The 11,005-nt window shown below is 28.5% G+C and overlaps 1 protein-coding gene across 2 annotated transcripts; it reads right to left on the bottom strand.

Moving 5' to 3' along the window:
* Positions 1 to 295: 295 nt before the first annotated feature.
* LOC138943262 (uncharacterized) lies at positions 296 to 4,446 on the bottom strand. 2 transcript variants are annotated; one of them, XM_070313932.1, is made up of 5 exons: positions 4,300 to 4,446; positions 3,643 to 3,870; positions 3,296 to 3,565; positions 3,016 to 3,218; positions 296 to 1,885 (listed from the first exon to the last, which is right to left on the bottom strand). In XM_070313932.1, the coding sequence occupies exons 2-5, from the start codon at positions 3,849 to 3,851 to the stop codon at positions 1,518 to 1,520; spliced, it is 1,050 nt and encodes a 349-aa protein (XP_070170033.1). In that variant the 5' UTR covers positions 3,852 to 3,870; positions 4,300 to 4,446; the 3' UTR covers positions 296 to 1,517. The 2 variants fall into 2 exon arrangements, with proteins under 2 accessions (XP_070170033.1, XP_070170034.1); XM_070313933.1 differs by lacking the exon at positions 4,300 to 4,446 and adding an exon at positions 4,213 to 4,273.
* Between the last annotated feature and the right edge of the window lie 6,559 nt (positions 4,447 to 11,005).

Genomic DNA, 11,005 nt, shown 5'->3' with positions numbered 1-11,005 from the left:
GGCAGACAACATATTAAAAAAGCTATTTGCGTATTTTTAACAAGATTTAGAGTGATTCTAGAGTAACATGTGGCAGATAGCAAGAGATACGAAAGAAGGAAATAAGCAAGCTCGAACGTAAGCCAGTTTTCGCTGCACTTTTTTTCTAACTATAACATTAACCATTCTATTGCGACAATATCACGTGTTGGAGGCCTATCGCAAATGCGACCAATGATAAAGTTGTAGTGGGAGGAAAATCGTTGGCGTGACAACCGTGAAAAAAAAAATATGAAGCATTTTTTGCGACGATCGATTGAAAAGAAAAAAGCAATATTTATTAATACAATAATAATCGCTTCCAATTTATGACTTTGCATAGTCGTGATCGCGAAATTACATAATCATTGAGAAACGATGAGGTAATCCATCGGCGCATCTCTTCGTGTGCGTCTCCCTAGGGAACGCCGCGAACGAAAAACCCGCGACGAAATTCTACTGAAGAAGTAATAAAAGTAAGCGGATTTTCTTATGGATTTGTTCTATTCGCATTCCTGTGCAATTAAGTCCCTTCCCCCTCGCTCGCTCTCTTCTTTCACGAGAACGTAACACGATCGTCGCAATGGCAAAAAAAAATTAATTTTTATAGCATCGCGCTTGCGTTATTTAAATTTTTAATTAAATTCACAATCAGATTCGAAAGCAATGTGCTTTGAGCAATCGAATTTTTTTATTTGATTGTAATTTTTGATTCATGTAATATAAAATATTCGGTTAATTGTTAAATGCATACATTATATATGTATGTATAAACATTTTTTTAAATATAATCCACGTTATTGCAAGTCAATCCATCATATGAAAAAAAAAAAGAGAATAAATCACAATTTCTCTTAACTTAGAAGAAATAATTATTTTACAATACAATTCCGTAAATATATTTTTTAAACAAAAGAGAAGGGGGGAGAGAGAGAGAGAGAGAGGAGAAAGAAAAAATTTTGATTAAAAAAAATTAATGTTATTTCATTAATCTATCAAAGAATAAATCTTTTTTAAATGATTTAAAATGGAAAAAATATCACTCGTGTATTAAAAAATTTAATGTATAGTTACAATTTATTATAAATATTATAAATAATAATTATAATTTAAATTATAATTTAATATTTATAATTTATTTAATATTGTAATTATAATTATCTTGCTAAAGAACTCATTTCTCAGGCATTGCATTATGAGAAGGCCAAAACAAATTTTAATGTGTAAATATAATAAAACGAATTTCAATGTTTGCAGAGTCATCTATTAATTATTCTATCAACTTATAGTGTATCTTGTATGTAAAGAAATCTAAATCATGATTTCAATATAATCAAATATAATGTATTGATATGTTGATTATTATATTCATAATTTTTTATGAATATTTTAATGTCTTTCTTTATCGATAACACTTAACACTGACAATGGTTCCTAAAAACTGTGATTTTAGCAACACATCATTCCAATCTCTAATTTCTCATTTCATCGTTTCCATTTCAATTTACGCCAATCCCAATGATTTCTCTTATGATATCTACGTCGTCGTCGTCATCGTCATCGTCCTCCACCGATTCGGTAGAATAATCGTAAAAGTGTCGTGTCATTAGTTGAAGAGTCAACAAATTTCTCTGTCTGCCCTTTAGCATCATCCGCTTGTTGCAGAACCACATCTTAATCCGGTCTTCAGTTATATTCAACGCACGCGAGAGTTCCTGACTTTTCATTCCTGTCACATATTGATTCTCCAAGAATTCTCTATTCAACCTGGATAGTTGTTCGGCGCTGAAGCCCGTCCTGGATCTCTTCTCTTCTGTCAAACTGTTCTTACTGTTCTGCGGACGTTTCAATTGTCTTGTGCACGGTCCTGAAACAACAAAGGAACTTCGCATTAATCTTCAGACTTTTGTGATTTAAATCCGAAACAATGTGGCTAAGGGAAAAGGGACGTTATGTCATAAGGGGACATTATACAGAAAATAATATGAAAAATTGAAGATAAAATTATATATAGTTTTCATATTTAAAATAAATAATACATTAAGAAAAAATGATTTACACAATTTAAATTTATCTATATTGTAAAAGATGAATCTATTACAAAATATATCCATTTTGTTATTCACATGATATAAGCATATAGCAATTGCATGCAAACCTTGAAAATAATGTGTTAATTGAAAATTATTTTTAATTGAATATCTAATCTATTGTTGCTTTTTTTTAAGTAGAATTTGTATATTTACTTCATCTGAAGAAATGGTACCATGAATCTATAAATGCGAATAAATTTTTACCTGTCAAATGGATAAAAAATGATGATTGCCTACTGATAACGCATAATGAATTAAAAATCATTGGTTTTATACAATAATTTTGAAAATTTATCGTGAATTAACATCATTTCACCAAATATGAAATAAGAAATAATAAAACAAGCATAGATGGTAACAAAGAAACGTAATTACATAAAAATGAAAGAATATTGCTGCATGTATTAGAATATTTCTTATCAAGAAAAACATTTTCCTGTATTAATCATAATCTTAATTTATATGCATATTCATGATAATAAATGCTAATATATATATATAATAATCAAAAATAAGATATAAAATTTATATTGAAAACTAAAATTTTTGTTACATTTTCTGTTTTTTATATCATATTTGCATTAACCAATAAAGTATCTGTTAATATAAATCATTACTAAATTATTTAAAAAATTATATATATATATATATATATACATATACATATTCATATGAAATCTATTAATAATATTCACTTTTCATAATTTTCATGCATACTAAAATACATCTCAAAAAGGTCCAATTTTTTATTTAAAATCTAAAAAGAAACAAAATTCGACGATTTATTGATAATTATTGATAATTAGAACAGACAATAATAGATAAAAATATTTTTTTTTTTTCAGAACCAAAGAAAAATGATATTTTCATAAATAGATCAAAGAGAAGTTTTATACAAAAATACCTTTTAATTGCTTTAAACAATAATGTTTACATAAAATCCATTCCTCTGTGGAACATAATGCCAGATTCTCTATATCTAATGGATGTAGCATAGCTGCGATTATAATTCGTAACTCTATTGGCAAACCTTGAAAACTGGGACTTGTCAAACCTGATGCTGATAATATATCTGTCCGTAAAGGTGTGATCAGTTTATTTTTAAGCCTGAAAAATTTCAAGATATATCATATATTTTTTTAATAAAAAGCATATAATAGATAAAACTATTGTATTCTTTATACCTATGTGATATTTCCTTGAGATTCATATATCGAAGACATGGATTATTTGAGTATGGATTTACATATTTTAACGTCTGAACAATCATGCTATAAGTTTTTTTCTCTTTTATGCATGGGAATATATTAACTATCAATTTATCACCATAAGGTATTGCAATAAATTTTAAGTGGATATTCTCTAAGTTATGCAATATGAGATGTATTTCATATATGCCTGTTTCTGACGATTTCCAATCTGTAGGTATATGAACCAATCTTGTATTTTGCTCTCTATATAAATAACATGCATATTAATAAAATCACTAAAGAGAGTTATTGCATTTTATATAAAATTATATATATATTACCGCTTCAAAGTGTTGGATGATATAGAAAACCCAGATTCTGCTAATAAAACAAGCAGTAATGCAACAAGATAATCATGATGTATAGCATTTTTATCCAATTGTTCTAATACTGCACTCAATGATAATGCTAGTATAGAAAATGTACTATCTTCTGCCAATATTGGTTCAGATATATCAACTACTCTATTCAAGGAACGTAACTTCTCCATTTTCTATTTGACATATATTCTGCAATGCAACAAAAATTAATATAAAACGTAAAATCACAAATAATGTTGATTAGTTTCTACTAAGTCAATAAAAACACATGTCATAATAGTTGCTTTCCATTTATATCAAAATTCATATAATTCTCACTTGAATAACTCAGTTGAATGCACGTTTTTTTTTTATGCTGGCAAGTGAAATGCAACTGAGTTTTTACGTGGTTTTTATCCAAAATCGAGACCACGTGTTTTAGTGAGTCTAATAGACTCACATTAAAAGTGAGGTTATGAACTTGTATTGCGATAGCTTTATTATCAAAATAAGCAGGTAAATTATGTCATTATCTGAGTATAAAATACTCACATAACCGAGTAACTCAGTGTCACTTGAGTGAAAATGGAAAGCAATTAATATAACAACATATATTATAAAACATATAGCACTGATTACACTTGGTGTCACACTTCTTCTTCTTTCTTAAATGGCACCCGCCGTCGATCGAGGGTCAAACGGCCAAAACACGTGACGCTTGGTATCACACATAATGCAGATAAAAGTGAAAACCTGATACAAGAGAGAAGCTTGAGAGGGAGGGGTTGGGAGGGGCACGCCGCCGTTTTTCCTGTAAAGGCCCGTCTACATAGGACGCAACACGCCAGACGCAGTTCGCACACAGGCCGGTATTCATAGTTAGTTCTTATATTTAAGATCGTCTTAAGCACGATCTTAATATGTCCTAAACCAATCACAGAGCCGTATTAGCATCTGAAGATATTACTTAAGGCGGTCTTAAATATAAGAATTGATTATGAATACCGGCCTGCAAGCTTCGTCTGGCGTGTTGCGTCCTATGTAGATGGGCCTTAACGCTTTCTCCAGTTGTCTAGCTGGTACAGTGGCGCAAACTGGATCCATTTTAGAGCCGGCCGAACTACATGGCCAGATGCATTTTTCGATGCCATGGTAAAATGGTCGATTGGTGCATGTCTGTGCTAGATCCATAATTGTGGATCAAAATTGCGGAGAAATATTATGGATTAATTAATGTTTTATTAGCTGTGCGTTTTACTATTCTAGTATATATTACGGACAATAATAATAAGTTATTATTGAAGTATTTTTATATGTGTATGCGCATATATGACAAAAAATAAATTTTCTTAAATTAATTTTTTTAATAATTTTTTTCCTTAATAATTTTTTACAATAAATTGCTTTTATTTTTTTTCTTATTCTTGAAACAAAATTATCATGCATTTTAAGCAATATCAAATTATTATGTTTTTAATTTATATATATATATATATCTTTTTATTATAATTAATTATTAATTTATTAATAATTATATTATTTAAGTAATTTTTAAATTCATAAAAATTTATAAATTTAGTTTGATGCACTAGTGCGCACTGATGCACACTAAAAGTTATTATATGTATAAATTTATATAAATGACGTATCTCTCTTGTCAAAGAGTTTCGAAGTCTCTTATATACGAGGGGCTCTTATTCCTTTATTATATAGTATTTTACGAATATACAATATATGCGTCATTATAGAAAATAAAATTTTTATATTTTGCATTTTACCTGTTTGAAAATAATTTTAATGGATTAATAATTTTTTGCAATTAAAATGATACAATATAAACCGGATAATTTTTAGTTAAATATGTAATCAAAATTTTTATTATTAGTTTAATTAAAAATTATCCAATTTATGTTGTGTTTGATGTCATTTTAATCGCAAGAATCTCATTAGCTAAATTTATTAAAATTATTCTCAAATCGATAAAATATAAATAAGAATCTTTCTTAAGAATCGAAGTGACAGAAATCTAAATTATAAATAATCGCTTTGTTGCGATCCTTACGAACAATAACTATTTTTCTATCGATACTTAAAATAAAGATATTTTGTCTCATGCTTTATCGTACGACTTTTTAATTATTTAAATTTAATTTGGATTGAGAACATGCAATTAAACATTAAACAATCAAACCGCAGGATCGAGTAATTAACATAACGATAAGCTCTGTGATATATTAATCGTTTATTAAATAATTGATCTATAATTTAAAATATTTGTAAAAATTAAAATATGCCGCTTGTATACATGTACGTCATAGTATGCAAAATATTCTCGGCTGCGAATTTTCAATCACACGATATTCGGCCTTGGCGACGTAAACATTAGCGCGCTATTACGGCTTTATTATTCACACGGCGACACTCGAACATAGATGTAATAGGAAGAGACGTTCCGTCAAATTCCTTTTCTAAACGCAATCGGGACAAGTATCTGGAAATAATTTGATATAATTAATAATTAATTCTCTTTCTTTCTTATATTCTCTAGGCAACAATTATTTAAAAATATTTAAAATTAAATATATTTCGTCCGATGTTTTTTCGTTCGACTTTTCGACGATCTAAATAAGATTCGGATTGAGAACACATAATAAAATAGTCTAATCGCAGATTCGAGTAATTAACATAACGATAAGCTACGTGATACATTAATTGTTTAATAAAATATTTATATAATTTAATATTTCGCACATATATATTTTATAGTACAATACATAAAATATTTCGGCAGCGAATTAGAATAATACCTAACATAGTATCTGGCCTTGGCGACGTAAACATTAGCACGCTATTGTTAACGTATTATGGTTTATCAATCGCACGGCGACACTCGAACAGTAAGGTAGTAGAGCGCGAGACATTATCAAATTCCTTTTTTAAACGAGATCGCAACAAGTATCGGAAAATAATTTGATACGATAAATAAAATTAATTTTTATCTTATATATCTTAAATAATACATAATTATATCGCAACGATAAGTCTCGAAGCGCGTATTTCGCGTGATATACATTTAACCAAGAGTCGAAGTGACAGAAATCAAAATTGTAATTTATTGTTTTGTCGTGATCTTTTTCTTCTTTTATAAGCAATAATTATCTGTTTAAAAATATTTCAAATTTAATAATATTTTTAGTAGAGCGCGAGACATTATCAAATTCCTTTTCTAAACGAGATCGCAACAAGTATCGGAAAATAATTTAATAAGATGATTATCTACTTATCTTTTAAATACATTACCACAATAAGAAATAATTATTTCTTCAAAAATAAAATTTAAAATTAAATATATTTTCGACGCTTTATCGTTTGACATTTAACAGCATCTAAATATGATTCGGATTAAGATCGAGCAATTAAACAATCGATTCGCAAAATCGAGTAATTAATATAAGACTTCGCGATACATCAACCGTTTAATAAATATAATTAATCATAATTTAAAATATATTTTATAAACTTTAATATTCCGCGTATACATGTATATATATATATATATATATATATATATATATATATATATATATATATATATATATATATAATTGTACATATAAAATATTTCGGCAACGACTTTTCAATAATATGTTATTCAGCCTTGGTGACGTAAACATTGGCGCGCTATTGTTTACGTATCATGATTTTGTTATTACTCATACAGCGACACTTGAATAAGAACAATAGTGGGGTGGGACGCTCCGTCGACATAAAATTCCTTTCTTATATGTTATCATTCACACGACGACATCCGCGCAGTAAAGTAGCTGTGCGAGACGCTCCGTCAAATTCATTTCCTAAACGCGATCGCGACAAGTACCGGAAAATAATTTGATAAGATAATTATCTACTTATCTTTTAAATACATTACCACAATAAGAAATAATTATTTCTTCAAAAATAAAATTTAAAATTAGATATATTTTCGACGCTTTATCGTTTGACTTTTAATAGCATCTAAATATGATTCGGATTAAGATCGAGCAATTAAACAATCGATTCACAAAATCGAGTAATTAATACAAGACTTCGCGATACATCAATCGTTTAATAAATATAATTAATCATAATTTAAAATATATTTTATAAACTTTAATATTCCCCCGCGTATATATATATATATATATAATATAATATAATATAATTGTACATAAAATATTTTGGCAACGACTTTTCAATAACATGGTGTTCAGCCTTGGTGACGTAAACATTGGCGCGCTATTGTTTACGTATCATGATTTTGTTATTACTTATACAGCGACACTTGAATAAGAACAATAGTGGGGTGGGACGCTCCGTCGACATCAAATTCTTTTCTTATGTGTTATCATTCACACGACGACATCCGCGCTGTAAAGTAGCAGTGCGAAACGTTCAAATCTTCGTCAAACTCCTTTCCTAAACGGGATCGTGACAAGTATCAAGGAAAATAATTCGATTTTGTCGCCCCCTTTGCTCGAAGTAATCGGTGAATTGCCGACTTGTCGACTCGAAGTGTGATTCTCACGTGAAGCGAGGTTCGATCGTGCCGAAATTCGAAAGTGCGAAAATATCGTTCGAAGTATCGCGCGTCTAAGTGCGGAAGTAATCTTTTAATAAAAGTGCGGGAGTGCCGTTTAAGTATCGCGTGTGTAAATCAACCTGAGAGGAGGAGGAGGCCTAGGAGAGGCATCGGGCATCGGTGGAGCAACCCTGTGGTAAGTAAATTGTTATTTGTATATTAATTACTTATTAATTGCATAGGTGCAATTTAAATTAAGCAATTAATCGCGTAATTTGATTCTTTATTTGTATGATTTAAACAATAGAAAATTAAAGAAACAGATTTTTGTATGAAAGCTATAATCTTGTAAAATTTTATACTTTTAGATTATAACTTTTATATATATGAAATCATTAGAGTTATGAGTAGTGTTTCTTTCTTTTTTTCAAAATTTATAAAATTATTTTATTAATCGATCTGTTTATTATTATATGCATTGAATATAAAATTCAATGCGTACAATAAATTTTTAAAAATATTAATTACTTTGAGCGTTGCTACAATCTGGATTTTTTATTTCTATGCTACAGATCAAATGTAACAACCTCCTAACAACCTGAGAGGAGGAGGAGGCCTAGGAGAGGCATCCTGCGCCAGCGGAGCAACCCTAGGGTGAGTATTTATTATATTAGTTGTTGAATTATATTATTATATTAGTTGTTGAAAACCGCGTACGCGCATTAATTACATCTTTTTATTTGAATAAATTAAAGAAAAAAAAATTAAAAAGAAAGACTTTTACATAAATTCTATAAAAATTTCTATATAAAGAAAAATCTTTTTATGATCTATAAAGAGCTTCTTACAATTAGCATTGTATGCGTCGAATATAAAATATTCCGTATGAAATATTAATTATATTGTAAATGCTGCTATAATTTGAGTTTTATATTTGTATGTTACAGACAACGTAGCCTCAAGACCAACAACTCCGCTGTTGCGCATCAGTGCCGGTGAGTAATAAACTTTATTTTATTTTGAGATAATGGATTCGTAGATATCGTAGATATAAATATAGGTTTAGATTATAAATAGATCCGTTGCCTTAAAATGGATGGGCTAGAAGAGATATATAGATTGAATTATATAATTTTTAATAGATTTTTTAATATGTATTGAAACATATTAAAGTATTAATTTATAATATTATAATTTCTCTACAATAAAGTTGTTCATTATTAGTATTAAAGCGTGTAATGTAATATTCTTGAAAAGTTATTGCGTGAAATAAAATATAATCAAAAATTTATACCACGACTGGCTCCAGTGGGCAGTATACGCGCTTTTAGGTTCGTATATACTTTTTGATTATTGATATGATTAAAATGACATGAAATACAATATAATTTGAATAATTTTTATTTATTGTTAAATAAGAAAAAAAAATTTTTATCTAATTTTTACGTTTGTATCTAACTGAAATTTATCCGAATAATGTTGCGTTTGTCATTTCATTCGCAAAAATTTTATTAATAAATTAAAATTATTTCAAAAATGTAAGAAATATATTTAGGTTAAAAATATAGGAAATATAAAAATTTTTATAAAACTATTTCTACAATCTATATTGTTTGATATTATAATAAATTTATATAAAATAGTTTTTAATGGGTATCGGTGCGCACTAATTCATCCAAATAATGAATTTATAAATATAAAAATTAATTATCAATTAGAAAAAGCATCTTCTAAAAAATTGCAAGCTTCTCTCTGCTTACAATAATTTTAGCACCTATTATGAGAATAATTACGATTTAAAAAATTTGAATATGGTCTTTTCTGGTTCGCGACAAAGCGAGCAATTCACAGTTTATCGTTCCCGCTTTCGCGAAACGTATTTCGTTGCATCTAGTTGTGTTGCTCGCAATGAGCTTTGAATTTTCGATTGCAAAGCTAAAGAAGATTAGGAATTTCAGGTAATTTCTCTACAATAAAGTTATTCGTTATTAAGTATTAAAGCGTGTAATGTAATATTGTTGAAAAGTTTTTGCGGGAAAGAAAATATAATCAGAAATTTATATCGCGCTATGACTGGCTTCAGTGGACGGTATACGCGCTTTTAGATTCGTATATATTTTTGGAGATCGCATCGTCTTTTCTCAGAAAGATCCAAAATTGATACAAGATATAAAATATAGTTTTCGGCCTTGGCGGCGTAAACATGAGCACGCTATTATTGTTAACGTATTATGGCCTATCAATCGCACGGTGACACTCGAACAGTAAGGTAGTAAAGCGCGAGACACTCCGTCAAATTCTCTTTCTAAACGAAATCGCGATAAATATCGGGAAATAATTTGATACGATAAATGTAAATTATCTTTTACATATTTTAAATAATTATACCGCAACAATAAATTTCGAGGCACGTATTTCGCGTGATGTGTATATACATTTAATCAAGAGTTGAAATGATAGATATCAAAATTGTAAATGTAAATTGTTTTGTCGCAATGTTTCTTTCCCTTTATAAATAATAATTATTTCTCTAAAAATAATTAAGATTTAATTATATTTCGCCCGTTCTGCTTTTTTATTTAACTTTTCGACGATTTAAATATGATTCGGATTGAAAACGTATAAAAAAATAGTCGAATCGCAGGTCCGAATAATTAAAATGACGATAAGTTTCGAGACATATTAATTTATTAAATAATTGATCTATAATTTAAAATATTTGTATAATTTAATATTCCGCTTGTTCATAATACGCAAAATATATTTTCGGTTGCGAATTATCAGTAA

The sequence above is a fragment of the Polyergus mexicanus genome, unplaced genomic scaffold, assembly GCF_030449975.1.
Source record: "Polyergus mexicanus isolate NDT 795.1 unplaced genomic scaffold, iyPolMexi1.0 SCAF_26, whole genome shotgun sequence".
NCBI classification, from domain to species: Eukaryota; Metazoa; Arthropoda; class Insecta; order Hymenoptera; family Formicidae; genus Polyergus; species Polyergus mexicanus.
This window is presented reverse-complemented; position numbering and strand designations above follow the sequence as displayed.

What these genes read in the sequence shown, in the direction of transcription:
- LOC138943262 (XM_070313932.1), bottom strand. Translation starts at nt 3,851, where the DNA reads ATGGAGAAGTTACGTTCCTTGAATAGAGTAGTTGATATATCTGAACCA. An exon ending in TCATCCAACACTTTGAAGCG is followed by an intron (nt 3,566 to 3,642) that starts GTAATATATATA and finishes TTATTTATATAG; the next exon opens with AGAGCAAAATACAAGATTGG. An exon ending in TTGTTTAAAGCAATTAAAAG is followed by an intron (nt 1,886 to 3,015) that starts GTATTTTTGTAT and finishes TTGTTGTTTCAG; the next exon opens with GACCGTGCACAAGACAATTG.